Genomic DNA, 24719 nt, shown 5'->3' on the forward strand with positions numbered 1-24719 from the left:
CGTGATAGACTCAGCTTCCCTGACCTGGCGCTCGCCCCATGTCTTGGGCTCCCAGCTTGCATGGCCAGAGGTCAAGGCCGCTAACCATGGTGGCCCAAGCCATCCAGAGACGCCTCCTGGGGTCGACCGCGTGCCCAGCCTCCTGGGCCCTGCGCATTGTTGGGGATTTGTGACACTTCTCCAAAGGCCAAATCAGTAGGTTGCTCTTTGGTGTTGAGCCTTAGGCTTTCAGGGCCCTTGTGCTCCTAGGCTTTTGCTCATTATAAGACTGGCTCTGCAGGAACCAAATTTATCTTCTGATTAATAGCAATCAGATTAATCTTCTGATTCAGCTCGTGCAGTGTTGCTTTGCATTATGTGTGTGCAGCAGTTGCTTTACAACTTGAGTGCCTGGAATTGTTTTATGAAATATGGCCACAGGACCTGCTTTTTTGTCGTTTCGCTCTTCCATGATTGCTCATTACGCATTATTATTCTTAGCCCACTGCTGAGCTAAGAGGTTCCTGGAGCAGCTTCGGCCCCTCATTTATGTCCTGCATTCCTTCTATTTTGGGCAGATCCAAGGAAGGCTCAGTGGCTCCTCCGGGATCCGTGTGCCTGTGCCCAGCAGTTGGTGGGGAGCATGGGCAAGACGGCACTGTTAGGCTCCTGGCTTACCTGTGGGTTTCCTATGGGGAGCTGGGTGGGGGGTGCACAGTATGAACTGATTCCTGGTCTACACAGACCCCTCAGGCTGATCCAACATGGCTATTCTAACGGCCTTAATTTTAAAAAGCACTCGTTTTAATTAAAGCATGCAGTCTGAGCCACCCAGGCCAAAGCCTTCGCTCTGCTCATTAACGGTAGCATTTTGCTACTCAGGATACAAAAGGGCAGCTTTGGATTCATTAGCAGAGCCACACTGGCCGCAGCTCATTACTGCCGTGTTTTTATCGAAAGTCTCCATAGTGGTGAAGGGAGTCAAGCTGTGAAAATGCGTGTTCTGCTGAGAGGAAAGGGCCGGAAGGGCAGGGGCTCGTCGCATTGATTCTGCATCTGCTCGGTAAGGGGCCGACACTTTAGCTTCATGCTTGGTGAGTACCTGGCAGAAATCCATAAGGATTTAGGCGCCTCATTGGAGGTGAATTTTCCCCCTTCTTTGTATACGTGCTGTAGGTGAGGTCTGAAGCGTGCTGGTCTGGAATGACTGGCACCATGCTGTGACTCTTATGGTTGGGCCTAACCTGTCCCCCCAGGGATGCTCCGGGTTGTTTTCATCTCGCGTGCCGTAAAAAGCAATCTTGCATTATAACGCAGAAGCTGTGCGAAGGGAGCGGCCCATTATTGTGGCACTAAAGAGTGCTGTGTCGGGGTCCAAGCGGCAGTGGCATTTATGGTGGGCTCGGGATCAGTTCCACTGTGCAGGGGGTCCGCAGGGTTTGATTTCATTAAGTCTTGTGGGGCGGAAGAAAGCTTTCAGTGTACTGCTCTAGCAGGTCTGTGCGTTGATGCCTGTTCTCAGGAGACTTTCATTGCGGAAGTTTTCTGTGGAAGCTGCAATTTCTTGTGCATTTTTAGCACAATTTTAGCTCTGTGCACAAGGCAGGTTTTCACTTTCTGTGCAAGGGCATTTTCAGTTATTTCTTCTGGTGTTTTTGCATGCTCTCTCAATCCCCCTTCTGATATCCTTCAGTCCACTCTCAGAGCCTGTCCTCTGAATCTTTGCTCTCCGGTCCCGCAGCTCCATGTTTTAGCATTTTGACCTTGCTACAAGCCCCCGTCCCGTTTCTCCACCCTCTCCTCACTCTCAGATCATAAGCTCTGTGGAGGCAGAGCAGCTTGCTTGGGGCCACAAATGGCCCCCGTCAATACCTCTCGCCATTTCCATGCTCCTGGCATCCTTGTTTATGTAGCCAAATTGACAGCATCCGTGTCAAACCTTTCTATTTACCCAGTATTTTAAAGTTTGCATGTTCTAATTACAGTTTTATCCTCAGTTGTGTGTTATTATGATGTATTTATTAGGTGTTTTCTATGGTAAGCCATCCAGAGAAGAACCGTAATGGATTGGATAGAAATACCCTAATTAATAAATAAACAAATAAAGGAGGAATTGGCAGACTCGGGGAAAAGTTATTTCTTTATTTAAAACTTTCTAAAACAAATTTTATTTATTTATTTAAAACTTTCTAAAACAAATTTATTTATTTATTTAAAACTTTCCTAGTCTCAGGATGGCTAAACAGCACAGCAAGGCAAAATAAAACAGTTGAATCCTAAAAATTCAACTGACAATAAAACCCCAGTTAAAACAGTCAGGTCTCAAAACGTTGGGAAAATAAAAAGGGTTTGGCCTGGTGCTGAAAAGAATAAAGTGACGGCGCCAGGCGAACCTCCCTGGGGAGTGTATTCCATAGTCAAGGTGCCACCACAGAGAAGGCCCTTCTCTGGGTAGCCACCCTCCTAATCTCGTTCAAGGAGGGCATCCAGAGAAGGGCCTCTGCCCCTGATCTCAAGGGCCGGGCAGGCACGTATGGAAGGAGGCTGTGTTTTATTCTATTTTGTCTTCTTGTCAAACCATCCGGAGACCTTGGTAAGGGACGATCTAAAACCGTTTTAAATCAATAAATAATAATAACCCTTCTGTGGGGAGAAGGGCAAGCCCAAAATGGGTCAATGGGAACTGAGCGCACACGGTCGGTGCACCCAACTATTGGTGCCGGGAAGAGGCAGAAAACGGGATGGGCAGCGGAATGGAGTCTCCCGCGAGGAGGCAGGCGGCACGCAGGGTGGTTTGGATTGGGACAAGGCCGGAGGGGAAGTGGCCAAAGGGTCTGGAGATCCTTCACAGGCCGTGGCTGAGATGCAGCTGCTGAGAGCTGTGGATCGCAGGAGTTCCTCTCCGTGATCAAGAGGTGGAGGATGGCGCCGTGGATTGGGGCCCACGGTGCAGTGCAAAAGGAGGGGGTGCAGCTTCCCTGCCGTCTGGCCGTGGCCGGATCCAAATCCTGCTCGCCACAGCTGTTCTGCAAAACCCCAGGCTGCAAGGAGTGGGCCCACGGAATGGGACGTTTGGTTCCCTAGGCGATGCGTCGGCTCGCATTTTCCCCGGGCCAAAAACACTTGCCCGTCATCACCAAACTGGTCGTTTTGCTCTCACCGCCATTTTTCTCTTCTCTTCCAGCAGAAAGTGAGAGTGCTGGCTGCGTTTTACTGCACACATCAAGAAAAGTAAGTGCCATTTCTGTTTGCTTTTCATTGTAAAGAACAGCAGCGCTGATTTGTCTTGAATGCAGTGGCTGCACCTAAATGAGCTCAGTGTTTGTCTCGTCCAGCCTTGTGCTGGACGGCAGCTCCCATTAACCCATCCAGTGGGAGAGAATTCTGGCCCAGGATGATGGGCTCTGTAATCAACACATGTGGAAAGCTGGGCCGGTCATTGTTTTCTATAGGGACTAGGTAGCTTACCTTCCTGCCTGGATTTTTGTTCCTGCTTAAATCCCTGAAGTTCCCTTGTCATTGAAATCCTTCTGATCATGCCCTCCGCAGTGTGGAAGCTCCTTCTTGCTTAGAACAAGGATGGGGATTGTGTCCTTTCGAGATAACCCCACAGGACAACATTCCTGAGCCTTCCCAGCACCTACGCTCTCTAGTACTGGAGAGCCACATATTCGTCGTAAATTGTTCGGGGAGCCTCAGGCTAAGCAAGCAGCCGATAAAAGCTTTTATAAATAAATAATTAAAATAATAATAAATAGTTAAGTTGTTTATAAATAAATCATACCTGGCTTGGAAGGATGCTCTTTCTTAACAAGCAAGCTAGGCAAGTTCTCCTTTCATTGAGCTGAAGCGCTTAAAAGCTGGCTAAGTTTCCAGTACTATGCATTTACCTGCGAGTAAGCCCCATAGAACATCCAAAGGCAGCTGGGGGAAGCAGAGTTTGTGCCGCCTTAGAGGCTGAGAGAGTCATTCTGCTGCAGATCTTTGTGAACACGGCTGGCTTCATCAGATGCAACCTGACGCTTTCCACCAGAGTTTGTCAGAATAGATTTTTTAGTCTTTAAGGTGCAAAAAGGTTGTTTTTTTTTTTTCCTCCATTAGACTAATATAGCCAACCCTCCTGGAAACCGATGCATAGGAGGGGTTCCATGAGGAATTAAATGTAAATATCTGTACCAACATCCTGATTCAAACCCTTTGCAGTTTCTGCTGTACACTGTGTGCTTTTTATTTTTGTTTTTACGGAAGAATTCAGTCTACCTGCAACTTGTGGTTATGCTTTTTTATTTGCCCTACGGGTAGTCCAGGGTCAACTGTTCCTTGTGATTTCAGAATGGAAGGAGGTTATCTCTAGTTTGTTCCGAAGCACAGGGCTTTCTGTAATCATGCCTGTCCTCACAAGCCTTCAAACTCGTTTGCTGAAAGCCCAGATGGAGCCATAAAATGTGGCTTCTCTTTATAATGGATAATAGATAGAAAGGATTATAATCGATCCGAAAGGATTCTTATAGCAGGGTTTATTTCATATATAAATGCGTGTAATGCATCCCTGAGGGCCACTTTGCTAAAGAAAGTGACATCGCAGGAGCATTTTGAACAGAAAAACCAGTGTGCTAAGAGAGGGGGGGCCCTTTTCCGCATTCCAGAAGGTTGGGCCGCAGTTCAGGTGCACAGGTTCAGTCGCTGGAAGGACCCTTCCCCTTCCCCCGAGGATCCCCCGCCAGTCAATGCAGAACTGCCTCCCCCCACCTGGGGACCACCAGGGGGGTTGCAGCAAAGCTCCCAGTATCCCCAACCCACAGCCCATTAGGGAGATTCAGTGCAATCCACTGGGAGGGTATCAGGGCAACATTGAGCTGGATGGACCCATGGTTTGATGGGACCCATGCTCTCGCTCTCTCATGCATGCCGCACACATGGATGAACCACATGGATGCATTATGCTGTTTGGCGTCCAGAGACGCAAGTAATTGGATGGCATACAGATTTTATAAATAAATAAATAAACAAACTATAGCGCAGTTATCAGACCTTCAGGCTGCATCCTGGTCCCCTTCTACTAGGAAAGCAACTCTGTCTTTATGGAGACCTGCCTTACAGCCAAAGTAACATTTGCCCTTCACGTCTGCCATGAGAAGGGCTGCAATTACCCAGTTGCGATGATAAAGGAAGGTTAAATTTCCTGATTTGCAAATGCTTTCCATTCTGGCAAATCAAAGCTAAAGCTTTCATCTTCCCTGCCAGAAGGCCCCCACTCAGCCCCCTCGCTGGAATGGGGCGATGCCTTTGATGTGTATTGCTCTTAACGCATCCCAGGCCGGTAATGGCAGCTATGTGCAGAACCCCCTCGCGCAAGGCCTTGAGTAGCCCCACCGGCTGGGTGGGGAGGAAATGATCCCGGATCCCGGGCTTGCTCTTGCCGCTCGAGGGTGGAGCTGCTCAGACACACTGTGGACAAGGCTGCTGCGAGCTGGGCTTCGGCCTTGCCGCTCTGGGGGTGGAGAGCTGCAGTCAAGGAGGGGTGGGCCCCGCACTTTTCCAGGTCTGCCCTCTTTGCTGTCTCGGCCCCGCTGCGAGGCAGACCCTTGGGTGCCTCTCCTTCACAGGTGAGACAGTGACCTGGGTCGTGCGATTCCCAGCTTGATCCACAAGCCATGATCAAATCAGGCCCGCCAGCATGGCTTACCACGTCGTCCGAACCCTGCAAGGTGGGTGGCTGCCGTGGTTAACATGCCCTCCAAATCTCACAGGGAGTTTTATGTCTCCGGGGCAGTTTAACTGTGGCACAACTCCAGCATCAATGGGCTCACACAACAAGGTTAGCTGTGCCAGTGAGGGTGCTCAAGCCAAGAAGGCGAGTGACCGGCACACAGGCTGGGTGGGAGGGATTTTTTTAACCAGTGACTGGATTGCTTTCTTCATCTTGCTGCTCTCTTGCAACCAGATCCTCTTTGAAAGACATCAAGGTACTCGGGAGGCTTTGTAGGGGAAAGAGGGGGATTACAAACAGGGGCGGCTGTTTGTGAGCCGCCCCGAGGCTTCGGCGAATGGGGCGGCATAGAAATTTCCTAAATAAATAAAATACAAAGAATTAAGTCTCTTCTTACTTTTTCATGCATGCACCCTTTCCCAATCTGTAGCAGATATTCCCACTTCATTTTGTTGTTCTGCCCAAAGTTCTCTTGGGAGTTTCCAAAAATCAAAGCCTTAAACATACAATATTTTCATATGAAAGATACAGTCCAGACTAATGATTGGCATAAGAAATCCCGGGAATCAAATGTGTAGCTCCCAAGCTCAGAAATGCAGACCTTCTGGTATCCACTGCACATTCTCTGTATCCAGGAATGGTAACAAGATGCATCTTTTTAACTGGACTTTTCTGAATGGTTATGGTTCTTCTGCGTTTTGGAATCTTTTACTGTACAATAGGACCCCCAAATTGACTGGTTCAATTACCACGATTTTCCCTTATTCAGTTGACCCTGGTCCAGAACAGAAACTGTAAAGTGCCCAAGAGAAGTCAGAAGGTGCTTCCTTTAAGTGAGAATTTTCACTTTAATAAGGAAAGACAGAAAAACATGCTGAGGTTGCTAGGATGTACGGTAAGAACCAGGCTTCAGCCTGTGAATTGTAGAAAAATGGCTCTGTTCAGCTTATATTTTTCACTCCTATCCACAGTTACAGGCATCTGCTGAGGAACTGAGAGCCGATCTCTGTGGATACAGGCATTCTGCTGAATTTCTCTTTGATTCTGGGGGATTTTCCCCCTGAACTTTGTGTTGGTTGGTTTCAGGAAGGGTTGATTTCAGAAAGGCCATATAGAAACGCAGTGAATCCATAATAAAAGACAGCGTTGTTCAGTGGTAGTCATAAAACACTGAAAGAAGGAGCAACCTGGAATTGTGCTGGTTTAAAACATCCGAAAAGGGAACTCGTTAGTGAAACCAGAAAATATCACGCAGTGCCACCTTGTTAGCCCTAACCAGGAATGAGCAAAGCCACGTTTTCTCAGTAGTGGCTGCAACACATCGGCTTACCTTTGCAGGACATTCTGAAGAATTCACCTTCCTCTGTTTTCACTGCAGTACCTAAAATTAAAGAACTTCGAGGAGGAAGTGAGAGCCCACCGGGACCTTGATGGGTTCCTGGCCAGAGCCAGCATCATTCTGGACGAGACGGCAACCTCTCTGGACGACGTCCTGCGAGAGATGTTGAAACACTTCGCAGAGGACTCTGACAACGCAGAGCCAAGCTGCAACTTCGACAAGATCATGAGCACTTTATTCACCGATTCGGGGACCCCCAGAGAAGGGAACGGTGAGACACAGCTCCTTGTTCGCTTCTGCCTGCGCTGAAAGCTGTGATTCGTGTGTGAAATGGCTCGCTCCCTTTGAGCGTCGTTCCACAAGGGCCTGAACGGAACTGGCTTCCCAGGCGGTTGGCCTCCAACCACTTGAGTTGGGCTGCAGTTCCCACCAGCCCAGGTAGGCCAGGCTGAGGTGTACGACCGGCCCAGAGTCCCCCGGTCAGCTCCATGGCCGAGTGGGGACCAGAACCCGGATCGTGTGTCCCAGTCGTGCGCTCCCAACCGCTTCACCACGCTGGCTTTCGTACTGAACTGTAACATGCATTTTGTTTAATGGCATTCTCTGATGGGGATGTCAGAACCAACTGGCTGCCCTCATTAGCAATCCAGGCCTTTCATTATGAGCTGCAGGAGGGAGTTCCAGCGAACCCTTGTTATACAACAAAGAAGCCTTCTGCATAACTCAAAAGCCGCCCCCCGCGAGTTTGTGACTTGCATTGCTCTGTCTAAAAGCCCTTCCCTGCTGTCATGCTTTTGATTTGTTCATACGAGCAAACAGGATTTATTTGAGGCATCACAGCTTCAGGTTTAAGGGAAATGAGCTAATGCTTGCCCTCAGTTAATCTCTTGTATCATATAGGCCGGCTGGATTCAAATACACCGGGGAGAGGAGGGGGGGCAGCATTGCAACACTTAATTTCCTTTTCAGAAACCAAGGAAATCGAGTGACGAACGCACGAGCTGGTGTGGCTCAGGAGTGAAGCCCGTGTCGTCCCGGCTGAAGCGCCACAAAGCCAGGAAATGGCAGCTGAGACGAGGACCGAGCCAGAGGCATCCAGGGTCAAGAAGGAGGTTGTGCGACGTCCCAAGCTTGCTTGCTTCTGCCGCAGCACCCATCCCGGTCCCAGGATGGATCCCCATCCAGATTCATGCCTGACAGACCGAGGGGCAGTGTCGTTGGGACGTCGCACAACACCACAGGAAGGCGTCCGCCTCGGCTTCCAACTTTCTGGCTCTGTGGCGCTTCAGACAACATGAAATCGTCTCTGCTCTGAAACTGGCCCCTTTGGGGGTGTTTTCGAAATGCTTAGAAAAGTTAGGCTTCCTTTGTGAATGAGCATCCGTGCTCTTCTCTCCCCATGCATTCCTCGGTATATTATAAGTTACTCCCTTCTGCACACCAGTGTAGCTTTGGCTGAAGTTAGAGTCAGCCATTGTTCTGAATCTCGGTTCACAAGATGTTGGAGAACTGGCAAGAAGAACCAGGGCCTGCCCCCAGAGGAAACCTGCCCAACTCTCTTTAGCAGAGCAAACCTTCTGTCTTCCTGTTCTTCGTCGTAAAGAGGTGGGAAGTCACATCTTGAGGCTGCAGTAGGGTTTTCAAGAACGGTGCTTCTTGATTGGTGGCTACTCTTCTTAAAAAAACATGTTATCTCCTATCCCAGGTCATTCAGCAGCTGAGAAAAGGCAAGAAAAGACCCAGTGTGTTAAACTCCTTACACTGTAGTTTCCAGACAGACTGCGGGTGGAGGAAGATCCAACTTCATATGTGAATGTTCTGGACTATAATTCAAATTGTCTGGGTTTTTTTGGCAGTTCACCTGTTGTCGGATACAATTCAGGGTGTCACAGCGACAGTCACTGGGGTACAGTATCAACAGTCATGGCTTTGCATCATGTAAGTACTATTTGTGCCACCAAAGCTGTATGTGTGTGTGCGTGCGTGCGTGCGTGTGTGTGTGTGTGTGTGTGTGTGTGTGTGAAGCTTAATTATTCACCTCTTCAGCCAAAATGGCTCCCAGAATGGCTTCAGGACAATCCATACAAACTGGGCTTCCTCCGCCTGCTGGCCTGCAATGACAAAAAGGCCGGTAGGGAAGCAGGGAGTGTGGCCTTTCCAGCAGGAGGCATTCGCTTGCCGCCTCTCCCTCTGCGGCAGCCTGGGATGGCTGGTGGCGTGGGAGCAGCTGAGGGAGGGACCCAGTAATCCACAGGGTCCCGGTCCCAGTTCCGCCTTTCCGAATGAAGTGTCCAACTCTCACCACGCTGCTGGAGAAATCCTCCCATGAGCGGGTCAGTCCTGTTTCTTGTCTATGGCAGCTGGACGAGAGTCAAAGTGTATGAAATCCAGGGGTTTGTTCAGGGGTGACTCATGAGGACTGGAGCCTGAATCTTCCATTTGGAGACCCCGATCTCTTGGAGGCCCTCTGCTCCACCCCCCTGCTGTCCTAGGACACTTGCGGGAGGCAGACAAGGGGCTTGGATGACCCCCCGTTGCATCAGAACTCCCAGATGAACTGGCCTCTTGCCCACTTTGAACTTCCCCTTCTGTTTCCTTGTTTATTTATTTACTTTTATTTATTTAAAGCTTTGATATGCCGCCCAATACTAAACGTCTCTGGACGGCTTACAAAAGAAAAACAGAAACAAGAATGGCTGTTGCCCACACCCGTTCCCAAATTTTCTGCCTGGGATTTTTCCTTGAACCCCAGTGCCTGCCTCTCCCCTGCCTGGGCTTCCCTTTTTACAAACGAGTCCTCCTTAGGCTGCAGGAACCCTGGAAGACACGCACAGACTTCAGAGCATCCCTCAGTCGGCATGTGCGCGCTTGCGCTCTCGTTTTGTCTTTTGGGCCTGAGCACCACCCTTAATTTAAGCTCTTACTCTGTCAGGACCAGCATCTCCTTTCTTTTGCGATGAACAGTAAGCCATTTCCCGGGGCAGCTGTGTTTATAACAGGCCTCTAATAAATAGCCATTCGTATCTGATTCTTTTGCAAACGGTTGCCAGCATTGTGTTAAAAGAATAGAAGCAGCCCACTAGGAAATCTTAAAAGCCCAGCCTTCTCTGTTAGCATTGCTCGCCAGTAGCAGAGCATCTTCGTTCCCCAGAATCTGGCAAGTTTCACTTTTGTATTCCCCCGATTGCTGGAATAAATCCTCTGAAATTCCCAGGGCTCCGTCCCCTCTTTTTCTTCTTTCTCCTCGATTCCTCCCCTTGAGGGTACAGAGCTTAATGGTGGCATACCCTGCAGAGCCGTGCTGCAGAAGGGCCATTAAGGTCGTGGGCAGAGCGTGTGTTTTGCGCACTAGAAGAACCCGTAAATAATCCCTGGGCATCTTCAGGTAAGGCAGGAGGAGTCCTGGCTCCCTGGAAAGCCGCTGCCGTTCAGAGTAGAGACAGTGCTGACTCAGGTGGACACGCGGCTGCGTTGACGGAAGACTGCCTCCTTAGCTTGCTGTGCTTCTCATTAGCAACGCTTCCTTTAAAACTGCGTGAGGTTCCCTCCACTGGGGAGTCAAAGCTCTTTTAGGCCAGAGGGCCAGATTCAGCTCTGGAGAAGCTCCTGGGCTGCAGGCTGAAGTGCGGCTATGAAAAATATCCCCAGCACTGGGACACTGCGGCTTCTGGCTCTGCCACTTATGGGGTTCTCGTTTGCTGCTTGCGGGACCCCGTGGGCAGCTGGTCTGCCACTGTGCGAACTGACTGCCGGTCTGGATGGACTCCGGGTGTGATCCAGCAGCGCGTCTCTTGTGTTGTGAATTCTCTTTCTGCCAGTAACTAAGCTTTGAGACATTTCAAGCTTCTGCTATGGGGGAAATGTAGAACTTCTGAGGAGCCACCAGATGAGGGAAAGCGGCCGTGACTCTCTGGGAACACCAGAGGACTGGATTGGGACCCTGGGCGGGTTTGCGGTTCAACAGCACTGCTTTTTTAGCATAGCCTTGAAGCAAAGTTGTGGAAAGAGTAGATACATCCTTTGACTGTTAACGAAAGAAGCACAAGAGCACAATTTTTAATGATTTCCATTCACTGATTTGGGATGGTGTCAAACGTTTTAGTAGAAAAGGGGACTGAGGGAAAGATCAGCCAAGATGCATAATGTTTGCCATTTTTATGGTTTTGTGCATAATGTTGTGTGCCTTTATTGGCAAGTGGTATTCTTTGTGGTTCAGAGCATGGGTATGTTTTCTGAACTCTCTCCCTGGTGTTAAAATGACACAGACTCTGTAAATATCTTTTATTAAGCACATGCGAATTCATAAAATCCTTAACCTTTCAAACCTGCAGAGGGTTTTTTGGAGAAACAAAACAAATCTGCATTTTATTACCCATCTAGGCTGCTGGGTTGTCAGTCTTCTTGCTTCTCCGCAGTCGGGAGGAAAGGGTGTTGAGGCAAATCACATTTAAAAGAGCCATGGTGTGTGTGTGTTGAGAAGGTTGGACTAGCCGGATCGTGGATAGCTTATCTCAGGAACTCTAAGGCTAGGAAGGAGATGGAAAGTACTGGAGAGTTTAATTTGCTTCCAATCTACTGGAGAATTGAATTTGCTTCCAGATTAAAAGAGAGCTAGGAGGAATTCCTCAAGGGAGAAACGACGGGACTGGAAGGTTCCCGTTTCATATCCTTCATCCCAGCCAAGGAAGTTCCTTGGAGATTTCCCTTGCCTCGCCCCACTGGGAAGGGCGAGGGCCACATTTCCTCACGGTTAGCAGCCTGCTGAACCGAACCGAAAGGTGGGCAGCTCCCCCCCCCCCCGCACTTTCTCTCTGCCAGCCCCTCTTTTCTGGGTGTGCGAAACACACGCTCCTACCATCACATGAACTGAATGCCAGGAGCAGCAGGACTGTGTTCCTGCCCTGTGTGTTTTTCCCAAGCTTCTGCCAAGGGAGCCCTGAAAAAAAGCAGGTGCATCAACACCGAGGTCTATGAGCCGTTTGGAGGTGGAGGAAGGCAGTAGAAGGGAGCTGCTGGGGATCCTATTATTAATAAGCCCCCAGGGGAACGCCTTTGGAAATTGCTGCTTCGGAGAGTTTCTTGGAGCTGCACACAGGTGTCTCCATCCCCTTTTGGTGACCTCATGATCTCCTGTGGGGGGACTGCGATGCGGCATTTCAAAAATAGAGATGTCAAGGAACCTCTGGCTGGAAGCAAAAAAATCGAAATTATTCCCATACGAGAGTGTCATGGCATGTCCCACCGTCTCCCTGTTTCTCGGAGCTAGTCCTGCCGGCTGTCTGTTACCCCCAGGATCAGAGGAAGTCTGCCTGTGTGCACCATCTGCTGGGGAACATGGGTGGGAGGGTGCCATTGCACTCCCATCCTGCTCGAGGGCCTCCCACCAGCAGCTGAGGCTGGACTAGGTGGACCTTGGCCTGGTCCATCTCTGCTTTCGTGATGTTCTTAACTTTGGGAGGACATTTCCAGTGCAAAGGAGGAACGGCTGGGCATTTTCAGCTCTCGAAGAACAGCTTGCCAGGAGAAGGTCTCAGCGCTGCAGTGCGGAAGGGGCCTCCATCCTCAAGCAAACCAACCTCCCAGGAGACGTCGCCCGGAGATATTCCTTGCACACCTGCTTTGCTTTCCTTGCTTTTCCCACTTGGCTGTGGGTGATGCTTTTCGTGGCGCAAATGTGCTGATTAATTAGACACGCACATGGTAGCTCTCAGCAGCTCGTATTTTCCCTTCGGATGGAGTGGTAATGCAGACTCGGAGTAGCGCCTCTTCCTAGAGTAAGTCAGCCCCCAGAAACCAGCTTTACCCAAAGGTAAAACCCAAAGATTGTCCTTTGGGCAGTTTTCTCCACTGTGCCCGGCTCATTTTGCATGTCTGCACCAATAGCATCGGACGCTGGGGCATTTTCGTTCTCGAGCCACCAAGCACATTCTCCCTTCCCTGTTATTTTGCCCTCCACCAGCTCTGTTGGGCAGTGGCCTTGTTTCTTAGCTGGTTTTATCTCAGCTTATCCCTGAACGAGAAAAGCCCAGGGATGGGTGGTTTGGGGGCATAGGGACGGTGTATAATTGTGTCTCAAAAATTAGAAATGTGGACCATGAAAAGGCAAGCATTTCAAATGTACTTGCACCTTGTGGGCAGAATTAAGCACTAGCCTTCATTTTTATTTATTTACTGACTCTATTTATGTCCCACCTGTTTCTTTTTTAAAGAACTCAAAGTGGCTTACAGCACTTGCCTCTTGCTTCTCTCCATCTTGTCCCCACAACAACAGCCCTGTGAGGTAGGATGGGCTGAGAGGCTGGGACTGATCCAAGTCACTCAGTTGGCTCCTTGGCTGAGCGGGGACTGGAACCCAGATTGCCTGGGTCCCGATCACCATGACACCATGCAGGCCCTCTTTTAGAGGGGGGAGATTTTGCAGCCATTGGTTGGAGACCAGTTGGAGACCTCCCCCACAGAGGAAGGCAGGACGCGCTCCAACAGAGCAAAGTTCAGGGAACCAAAGTTCGATTTGGATGCCAGGAAGTACTTCCTGACAGTCAGGACCCCGAGGGTGTGGATGGGGCTTCCACGGGAGGTGGTTGGAGCCCCATCGGTGCAGGTGTTCAAGGAGAGGCTGGACATCCACATGGTGGGCATGTCGTGAGCGGAGCTGGCTGGAGCCGGGGGTCAGACTAGATGGCCCAGGAGGCCCCTTCTCTCTGTTTCTGTGAAAAACAAACTCTCTCCTTCAAGCAACATTTTTTAATCAGTGTTGAGCTGCCTCACTTTAAAAATGCTTTTGCTCTCTCTGCTGTCAACCAAGGAAAATTTAAGTCTGAACGACGCTAACATTGGTCGTAGCAGGAGTATTGCTTCCATTGATTGGAAAACCAACGAGGAGTCGATGGTTTGGCTGCAGCATGAAAGACAAAGTAGTGTAAAAGGCAGAGCGCTGAGATGTTTAAATTCTCCTGCCATCTTCAGAAAGTAACTTGTTAATAGAGGTGACTTCAGTTTAGCTCTCTCTGTGTGTCTTTGGTATGCTTGCTGCAGAGAAGCACAGTTTCTCTTAGAATGTTCTACTGAATTCTTGCATAACCACTCCCAGTAGTAAGGTTGGGTGTTGGCCAGGGATGGTGGGATTTGTAGTCCCAAACATCTGGCAAGCCCCAGGTTACCAAGAAAAGCTTCTGATGTTGTCGCCCCTCCTTTTCCCACCGTCCTCCAGATGGATTTTGCATTATTTATTTATTTGATGGATTGACAGTCTGCATGTCTGCCCAAAATGGTATTGAGGGTGGCCGGCGAGAATGAGGTACAGGTTAGAAACCAAATCTTGTTGAAAATGAGACATAAGCAACGATCCATAAAAGACGCTTAAGGAAGTAATGAGCAGAGAGCACCGATGCCGACGGGGGCTGATCGGAGTTGTAAGTACTCCCGGAGGGTGCCCAGGTAGGCGAGGTTTCCTTAATTCTGATAAGACCAGTCTTCTTCGGGTGGGCTTCTCCTGACACGCGGCTTGCTTTTGTGAGGCACCCCGTCCCACATGCGCGCTCACCTTAAATGCTCCATGGAAACTGGATCTTCCCAGATTGGAGATGGCAAGATACTTTGCACATTCTGATCTTCAGACAGACATTTCCAACATGAGTAAATGCATCATTTTTTCATGTCTGGACATGGTTTAATAGTTTAATACTGCCACCAAGGAACAAAAGAAGCGCCCTGCTGTATCAGACCGTGGGTGGGCACCTCCAGGCCAGGGTTCTGCTCGCCCAGTGGGTAACCAGCTACCCACGAGATCCCACAAGCAGGACAGGAGTGCAACAGGCCCATGATCCCCAGCAACTGATGCACATCCGGCCTCTGAGGCCGGAGGCAGCATAGATCCATGAGGACTACTAGCCATGGATAGCGTTCTCCTCCACTTCTGTGAAGCGAGGCTGTAGTTCAGTGATCCAGTGGCTTCTTCGCAAGCACAGAGCCATCTGCACTAGCAGCCTTCTACTCCTCCTTGAATTCGTCCAGTCCCCTTTTAAAGCTGTCCAAATCGGTGGACATCACAGCATTTCATGGAAGCAGATTCCAAAATTGAACTATGCCCTTGGCAGAGCAGCCCTTCCTTCGATCTGGCCTGGATCTCCCACCAGTCAGCTTCACGGGATGACCTTTGGGTTCAAGTATTTTGGGGGAGAGAGAAATGTTTCTGTCTCCACAAGAACCGCAAGGAACCATGCGTAGCTCTGTGCACCGCTGTCCTGATTCTGCTTCCTCCACCTTTTCCAGCTCTGCAATGCCCTTTACTAGGTGCGGTGACCAGAACTGCCAACAGAGCTCCAGCCATGGTCATACATAATCTGCATAAAGGCAGCCAGGGCCTTTCTCACAGCAGCCACACCCTGATCGACATGTTCTTCCTCACCACCCCAAGATCCCCTTTTTGACCTTTCACTGCTAGTGCAGATCCCATCAGCTCAAACTGAAGTTGGGGATCCCCCCCCCAAATGCATCACGTTACACTTATTTACTCTGAACCACATTTGTCCTTTTGATGCCCGTTCTTCCAGTTTGGAGAGATCTTGGAGCTCTTCACCACCCGCTTTTTGCTATAGGATGACAATTGATGTCGTGAAGTGAAGAGGAACTAAAGAGCCTCTTGATGCAGGGGAAGGAGGAGAGCACAAAAGTTGGCTTGAAACTCAACATTAAGAAAACTAAGATCATGGCATCCGGTCCTCTCACTTCCTGGCAAAGAGATGGGGAAGAAATGGAGGTAGTGACAGATTTTATTTTCCTGGGCTCCAAGATCACCGGAGACAGGGACTGCAGCCAAGAAATTACAAGAAGCTTGCTCCTGGGGAGGAAAGCTATGGCAAATCAAGACAGCATACTAAAAAGCAGAGACATCACCCTGCCAACAAAAGCGCGTATAGTCAAGGCTATGGTTTTCCCACTTGCAATGTATGGCTGTGAAAGCTGGACCATAAGGAAGGCTGAGCACCGAAGAATTGAGGCCTTTGAATTGTGCTGGAGGAGACTCCTGCAAGTCCCCTGGACTGCAAGGCGATCAAACCGGTCAGTCCTGGAGGAGATCAACCCTGACTGCTCCTTAGAAGGCCAGATCCTGAAGATGAAACTCAAATACTTTGGCCACCTAATGGGAAGGAAGGACTCCCTGGAGAAGAGCCTGATGCTGGGAACAATAGATGGCAAAAGAAGGAGGGGACGGCAGAGGATGAGGTGGCTGGATGGGGTCACTGGGGCAGTGGGTGTGAGCTTGGGGGGACTCTGGAGGATGGTGGAGGACAGGAAGGCCTGGAGGAGTGTTGTCCATGGGGACACAGAGAGTCAGACATGACTTTGCTACTAAACAAAATCAAGGATGACAATGCATCATAGAACTACTAATAAAATGAATAACAAATCAACAGCAACAAAATAACAGTGCTTTTCACAGAATGGTTGTTGATTCGAGGCAAGGACTGAAGCTGCTAGAGAGACCCTGTGGGATTTCATTGACAGAGCTAAACTTCTGGGAATTTTCCTGCTAGGGATGGAAATGCTCTAGGAGTGGGAAGGCTTCCCACAAACATTGCATCCCTTTGCTTTTGCATTCTAATGCCAGAGACCCACATTGTTGGTCATTCGAGGAGAATAGAACTGGTCCAGAATATTCTAGTTTGCTTTTAATTTTCTCAAGGTTCTGTCTCCTTCCTTTGCCAAAAATCAGAGCTGAAAAGCGCCACTTCCTTCCGAGGAAGCTAATAGGTGTAAGATGTGAGGAAAATCTTCATTTAATTTGATAAACCCACTGAAGCAGAGGCAAAAATCGCCGCCGGCAAGCTGAACGTGGGCAACGAGGCTGCACGTTCGCTTATTACGCTAATCTGCAAATAAAGTTGTCCTCGTGGGAAGCTTGGCTAATGAGTGACACACAGGCAACGGAGACGAGCCGTCTGAGCTGGCAGCCGGGGGACCTGGGCAGAGGAGTGGCAGCGGCGAACCTGGCAAGGGGCCATTCGGCTTTAACGCAACCATTTGTCTTCATATGACACATTTTCCCACCGCCCTGTTTGCCCTCCAAGTGCCGAGGAGTGTAGAATTATTTCTGCAAGTGATTTAAAAGTAATTTTCTGCCTGGATGTGAGGCCAATTTGGTGTTTGGGGCTTGAATGACTATGAAGAATTCGGGTCATTATCTTACATTTTAAAAGGAGTGGGCTTTTACCTCTAAGGCGCTTAAAATGCCATAATTAATGAACAGTTGTAGCCTAGAAGAAAACCGTCAGCATTTCTTTCCTCCTGCATGGGCCATTTTGCGAGAATTACTGAATTGCTCTTTCCATGACCAGTATAAAACTCACTGCATTAATGCTTTAAGAGGAAAACATTCAGAGGGCCCTTCCGTGGGTCTTGCGCACTGATGAAGCCAGTGCCAGAATTCATTTATTTATGTTTATTCAAAGTACACTCCGTGTTCTCAATGCAGCTTGCAGTTAAAATCCACGGGAATTATGATCTGATCGGGGAAGCATTGCTTGGGTACGGGCAGCCTCTTCTGGCCCCAGCGGCCCAGGATCTCTGTTGCTTACATTTTAAACCTCTTTTCCAACTTGTTTGAAAAGGGAAGGTGTGCATTGCCGTGCATATTTTTTTCCAGGAGCATATTTTTCGCTTTCCTGCATTGGCTAAAGCATGAAAATGTGGATTCAAAGTATACATGAAAAACAAACCAGGGTTGCAGACAAGACACGTTCGCCTGATTTGCCAACAGAAACAAAATTTCTGGATACTCCTCTCTGGCATATCCTCTACTCCAGCCTTTCCCATTTGGATACCCTCCAGTGTGTTGGGACTGCAGCATCAGATGTGTTGGGCTGCAACTGGCTGGGGATGATGGGATCTGCAGTCCAGCATATCTGGAGGAGGGCTGCTCTGTTGCATCCTTTCTCCCTCTTCATCTTCCTCTCTGCTGCTTCCAGATCTGGAGGTTCCACTTTTTCCTCGAAGCAAGTTGTCCTTGGTACACCCCTTCCTCCACCGGGGTTCTTTTTAATCCCCCTTTAAAGGTGTCTGCCAGTGTTCTCACATCCTGCAGCAGTGAGTTCCCCATATAAATTGCTCCCCATGCAGAGCACCTGGATCTCAGTCGGAGGAAAGAGGAACCTGCCTCTGGGTTGCCGATGGAGGGGTGAGCCGCTGCAACCCAAATTCATTTTGCAGCGCGAGTTGCCATCTGTCAGGGGACAAGGAAGGGTTTTGCCTGGTTCAAACACGATGGTCTCCTTCTACATCTCCATGTAGTTTTGTTGTCCGTTTGGCAGGGCGGTGATTCACGTCAGCATTTCATTCGGGGTTGTGGTTGCTGCAGCGATTGCTCCATCAGGAAAATGTCGCACTCTTCAGCTGATCGCTCATTCATCTTTTTTGGCTCGAAAACCTGCGTGCACATCCTCTCTGGAAGCGGTTTCTGTCCTCCCCACCAACTGGCACACCTCACCTGACCCTCGTGGCAACATCTGGGCTCGGGGAGGCCAGGTGTTTGGGGAAGTGACGTTAGTGGGAAAGCAGATAATGGCTAGATCGTATTCAAGAGGCAGTGTGGTGCAGTGGTTATAGGCTGGAGATGCATGTAGGAAGCTCATTGGTGTCTCAGACTAGCTACTACCTCACAGAGTTGTTGTGAGGACAAAATATTAAGGAGGGTTATGTAAGCCTCTTTGGCTTCCTTTCAGAGAAAAAGAAACAGGATAAAGTAAGTAACAAAATACATTCCGCAGTAACCGTCACACAAACGCACCACTCAGACGAGTATTTATGACCAAGAAAACTCTGGGTGGCTTTGGGACTAAGTTACCTGAGCAGTCTGCCTTCTCCCCTTGAACCTGACTGAGTTCTACCCACCTTAAGTAATTCCTTCCATTCATTCATCTCACTTCGGTACCACTCAGTGGCCAAACCTGTCAGGGAGGGTCACCACATGATTAAAAAAAAATTAGGAATCGAAAACCGTTTAAAAACCAATTAAAACCACCAGCCTGAAAGCTGTCAGGATCTGATACAAAACTAAACTCCCCCATTCTATGAGGTCACGTGCTCAGAAGCAAAGGAAAGTCTTAACTTGGCTCGGAAAATATGGCTGTTGGGGCTAGATGGACCATAACCGAGAGAGCGTTCCAGGGTTGTGGGGCCACCGCAGAGAGGGTCTCTCCCTGGTTGCTGCTCCCCGTCCTCCCTTGAAGCCTTCCATAGGGATTGTAAGAGGCCGTCCCTCAAGGTCTGGCGTCCCAGTCTGCTCTCCCCTAGCAGTCCCAGTGCACAAGGCGGCATTCCTGGGTCTCCACCATCTTCCTGTAAATGCTGCAACTTTTTGTTGCAGCTCAGAGCTTGGATACCATGCTGAGGAAGGCAGGGTCAGCAAGTTCCTGAATAAGAAGCAGTGGGAGGGAGGGAGTCAGTTTTGGATTCAGCCCCAAGGTGAGATCCTTTTGCAGCCATGGGGTTCCATTGGGTGATGGGGCCAGCCGTGCCCCCCATCTGGCACCCTGCTCCCACGTGATCACCAGCCATGACGCAGCCAGAGGAAGGCACCTTGGCTTGACCTCCATCCAGGAGAGAATTTCCCTTGACTATATCAGGTCTATCTGACCAACATCATCTTGTCAGCTTCATGATCCAATGCAGAAGGGCGCTTGGGAGAGTCAAATTGGACAGCTCCAGAATACTCCACACTCAGCTTCGTACAAGAGGGCTGAGATACAAACCAGAGCGGTGAATAATAAAAATTAGACCTTCGTACTAATGCATTCCAGGTACTACCTTATTATGCAATCAAACCTTTTTCGTTAACCACTTTGGGTTGAATGAGAGGCCGTTTTGTGGCACTCCTGTTTTATTGCCATGGCAAAGATAATTAATGTTCTTAGCTAAAGCACAGAGAAATTCTTTAGTTACATATTGTCTCTTAATGATGCTATTCAGACACCTTTGCTTCCCCACCCCCATACGAAATTCAAAGCCTTCAAATTCATAATAAGGACAGTGCTAAAAATATTTCCACTGTATTCCATCCCTTTCTCCTCAGTGAAATCTTCCTACGTGTCTAATTGCTTTTGAGTCACGTGTTTCCCGGGATTGTACAGAACCATCATGTTGGGCTTAAATGTTCGACCGTTGTCACTTGAAGATTTCCTCCTCTCCTGGCTAGTTTCTTCTCTCCCAGCTGTGCAAAAAAGGGGCTTGTCTTACAGCCCAGAGATGCCGAAGGGACTTGAGGCAGTTGTCTGCTAAGATGTTCTCCAGGTTATCTTTGAGTGAGGGTCGACCGGAAGGCAGCTGGCAGGGTCTTGGTCTGCCGATGGTCCCACTGTCGTGGGAAATTGTGGGCGGTCAGCTCAAGGGCCTTGGTGCTTGCCGCTCAAGTCCATTTCTTAACGTGCAAAAAAGAGCTTGGCGGGATGGAAGCCATGCAACCGGTAACCTTTGCCGTGTTCACTGGCCATGCTGGCTGGCGGTGATTGGAGGTGCGGTCTTCTAACGCTTCCGGAGGGACCAGGTTGGGGAAGGCAGGTGAAAGCTGTCGGGAAGGCAGGTGAAAGCCTTCTGCATTCAGGGCCACCTGCCACAGCATGGAAGGTCATCTGTCCTGTACTCCTGGAAATTCATCACACAGGACTCTTTCTCTCGTGTGCTGGAGAAACGAGCTGGGATGGGAGCACCGTGTGGACGTCTCTCCCTTGGCCGTGCAGTTCTGAGACACGAGAGGCTTGGAGAGGAGCCGTGCTGAAACCCTCCTGTGGCTCTCAAGGAAATGTCCCGGGGGCTCCAATAAAGCTGAGGACCCAGCCCGGTTCTGCAGGGTTCTCCAGATGGCCAGGCACTTTGCCTTGATGACCCCACCCCTTTGTCCTGACCACCCCTTTTTTCTTGGCTTCCTGGCTTTTGTGCAGCTTTCCCGCTGTGAAAGGTTCCGGTGCCTCTGCTACAGCTTAGCTACTAGCTTGTGGATTTTAGCACTGCATCCTACTGGTATTTTTTGTGTTCTGACCCTGCCCCTTTTGCTTCTGGCCTCATCCAGTGGCAGAATACAGTCCTCGAGGGCTTCTCTGGAACTGGATGTGGACCTCCGCAATAAAGCCTTTCCATGGTTAAGCCTTCTCCTTGTGCTCTCCTCTGGCTTGGTTCTGGTTTTGCAAGACATCAGCTGCATCCAGCAAGAGGGTGTCTCATCCCCTGTTGACAGAGCCCATGCTCCCAGCCGCCATGGCCTCGTCTCCTTAACGGTGAAAGCTCAATGCATCCAAACATTAGACAATCGCCATCTGAAATTGCTGTCTCAGATGGTGTCTGAGCCATCCAGACTTGAAGTGTCTGTGCTGAAGGAACCTTGCCTCCCTATCATGGTAATCTGGCAGCTGGAGGTCCTAGGAGATGCAAGCCAGAACATCTGGAGGGCACCATTGGTTGAAAGCCACCTTATGGTAATCCTACACATCGGACCACTACGGTTATCCTCAGCATAAGATGGAGAAGGATGGCTGCCCAGTGGTGAGGCTTGGCATTTGGCTTCCAGAAGGTCCCAGGTACGATCCTCAGGGCTGGGAAGGCGCCTGTCTGTAGGGAGCAGCTGCTGGTCAGAGTTGGGTAACCTGTAGTCCTGCAGATGTGGTTGGCTATTGGCTATTCTGGCTGGGACTGATGAGCCAGCAACATCTGGAGGCCCACTGTGACCCCACCCCAGTGTAGGCAATTGGCCCCTTCCAGATGTTTTGAACAAAGCTCTCGTACCCTCCAGGCAGCATGGCCAGCAGTTGGGAATTGTGGGTGTTCTAGTCCAAAACATCTAGAATGAGAGGCAGCTCCGTTTTCCACCGGCACATGACCAGCCCTGCGAGTCCGAGTGTTGGAACTGACATGACGAAAAGGCTTTTTACAGATTTTCCCAATAAATGAAAGATGGTCTCTGGGGCACACAAATTCTTTTGAAGTGTAAATCTTACCTTACTTTTTCTCTCCTAGAAATGTTTGATCGTTGCATTTGGATGTTTAAAACTGAAAATGCTGACCCACTGAATTGGCAAAAGATTCTTGGGCTGTGCGCCTCTTTGTTTGCGCATCAGCCACGCTGGTGAATATGCATGAACGTTAGAATGATCTGCCAGGCCAGACAATTTGACAGATAACCCTGATCGTCCTAGAAATGCAGCACCTAATTTATATGGCACATTTTAGGGTGATAAATGCAAATATGGCCGAGATGAGAGAAGCACCATTGAAATTCAGGACACCAGGAGATTGAAATTAACAGTTTGGAGGAAGTGTTACTGAAACAGTGTTGGTTAGTCAAGAGCAGCATTTCATCGATCCTCCGCCTTAACCATCGATGTCTACAAGTGAAAGTCTTCGCGTTCTCACAGCAGCCAGTCTTGGAAGGTGCATGACAATTGTGTCTGTGGCATGCAGAGAATTGCATTTTTCAACTTGTGATGTGCCTCTGATTGATGATTCCTGGCACATAAGTCAGCTGCTTCTGCAGCGACGGTCCAGAGCAGTGGTTCTGTTGTAGTAGTTTTTTGTGCTGATGCCCATGGGGCACCCTGAGCAAGACCTGAGAGGTGGAGAAAGGCAGGTGGGAAGAATTTTCAACGGGAGGTCGAGTTGGCCCCAAGCTGTCCAGTGTCCAAGCCCTTTAAGGCTTTCAAGGCAGGAAGTAACACTTTGGATGGAGTCCACTAATGGACATAAAGCAGTGGGAATCAAGTAGAAGTCTAACCATGTACATTTCCCCATCTGTCCCAGACGGAGAATAGCATTTTGGACCATTTAAAGTTTGCAGAAGCTTTAAAAAAATTCTGATGCTTCCAAATGCTTCTGCAAATTCCGAAAGCACCTCTGTTACCCCTCTGAACTAGAACTGAGCCTCGTAGCTTCCAAATGTCTGATTTTGTTAAGACAAACAACCAGGGGACAATGCTGGCTGTGACACAGCAAAGCTTTCTGGATGGCCTACCAAAGGAAGATGGAAGAAATAGTGCGGAAGGAACTGTTGTGCGTTTCCATTGTCTTTAAGCAACTGATATCCAGAGTAGGGTTGGGTTGGTGTTTCTCTAGAAAAATGGGTCAAGACGACAAAAAGAGCCCGTGTGAGTGAGCAGATTTTTTGCAAGGTGTTGAAACTCAAACTGTCCGTTGCATATAATGGAAATAAGCTCACCTAACAGTGCTTCAGTTTTGTTTCCCAGGCTGTTCTTTTTTTTTTTTTTTCCTTCCCAGAAATCTAGTCACTGAATTATCAGGGTGTCATTCAAGGAGTCCCATTCACCCTTTAGAACTCCCATATGGATTTAAAAAGGTAAAGGTAAAGTTTCCCCTTGACATTAAAGTCCAGTCAGGCCTGACTCTAGGGGGCGGTGCCCATCTCCGTTTCCTGGCCGAGGGAGCCAGCATTTGTCCGCAGACAGTCTCCACGGTCGTGTGGCCGGCATGACTAAGCACCGAGATGCACGGAACGCTGTTACCTGCCCACCAAAGTGGCACCTTTTCATCTACTCGCATTTGCATGTTTTCGAACTGCAAGGCTGGCAGGAGCTGGGACGGAGCAACGGGAACTCACCCCGTTGTGCAGATTCGAACCAGCGACCTTTCAATCCACCAGTCCAGCAGCACAGCGGTTTAAACCACTGCGCCACCTGCAGTCCCCTCCCATATGGATTTGCTTACATGGTCATGAATGGCATCTGTGTGATGGGGATGAACTCAGCCAGGCAGCAGAGAAGGTCCTGTGTCCAAAGTTGAGGGAAGGATCCAGTCAGGAACCTTACACGGGGACAAGAAAGAAAAATGTGGGAAAGAAAAGGAAGAGTCCAGATGGCGGAATCTTCCTTCCCAAGTTCATGGAGCCGCCATTGTTTCATTGACCTGCTTTTGCATTTGAGAAGCCAGCCTGGGAGCCACAGGTGCAAATGGTTTCTGGAACATGCATTTTCAGGTGAAGTTGGGGGAAAGACCGGCCTCTGGGAGGCTGCTGAAGCTGTCGTCCGAACATTAAGAAGGGAGCGAGAGAAATGCCCACAAATCCTTTTCAAGCCCAGCTTCTCAGTTTAATGCAATTAACAGGATTTACATAATAATTTTCCTGAAAGTGATAGGTGGCTACTTCACACTTAATCTGTCATTCTCCTGGTGTTGTTTCACTCTGAAGCTAATTAAAACATAGAAAGAATTTTGGCCTGCAGCCGAGAGATCCGATGGGAACTCTGAGCGGAACCGGCAGTGAAGTCTCGCCATCCTAACGGGAGCATTTCTGATGCCCGTTCCAGCCAGCTTCAGTTTTTGCCCTCCTTATTTCTGCATTCTTCCTCCACCTGATGTTTCATGGGCGTGTACAGTCCTCATGGAGCTGCTGTGCTCTTCGGTTTCTCTAAAAAAAGGGTTTTGGGTTCCCAGAAGTAGCGGGTCCATTTTGGCTCCATCTCTGTCAGCACTCAACCACACTTTTTGCACTTTTTTGCACTTATTTTTACACATTTGCATTGCACTTTGTGCCACACCATTTTTGCGCAGTTTGAACTCTTCGCTTTTGTGCATTTTTTAACACACTTTGTCATTAGCGAGTGCAGTGGAGAAATGATTCTTTTGGATGCTGACATTGTCTCTTTTCCTTCTTCTCCGGCATCTCATTTTCAAACAAACCTTTAAAAACAAGCT

General features: G+C 49.2%; 1 protein-coding gene across 1 annotated transcript in view; it reads left to right on the forward strand.

Moving 5' to 3' along the window:
* SLC4A11 (solute carrier family 4 member 11) overlaps positions 1-24719 on the forward strand; it is a 146302-nt gene that overhangs the window by 77908 nt on the left and 43675 nt on the right. The window contains exons 4-6 of the mRNA XM_044428340.1: positions 3164-3210; positions 7068-7299; positions 8885-8966. Of these exons, the coding sequence (XP_044284275.1) occupies positions 3164-3210; positions 7068-7299; positions 8885-8966 (361 nt within the window). The remainder of the gene's footprint in view (positions 1-3163; positions 3211-7067; positions 7300-8884; positions 8967-24719) is intronic.

The sequence above is a fragment of the Varanus komodoensis genome, unplaced genomic scaffold, assembly GCF_004798865.1.
Source record: "Varanus komodoensis strain SLA01 unplaced genomic scaffold, ASM479886v1 scaffold2, whole genome shotgun sequence".
Classification (NCBI taxonomy): domain Eukaryota; kingdom Metazoa; phylum Chordata; class Lepidosauria; order Squamata; family Varanidae; genus Varanus; species Varanus komodoensis.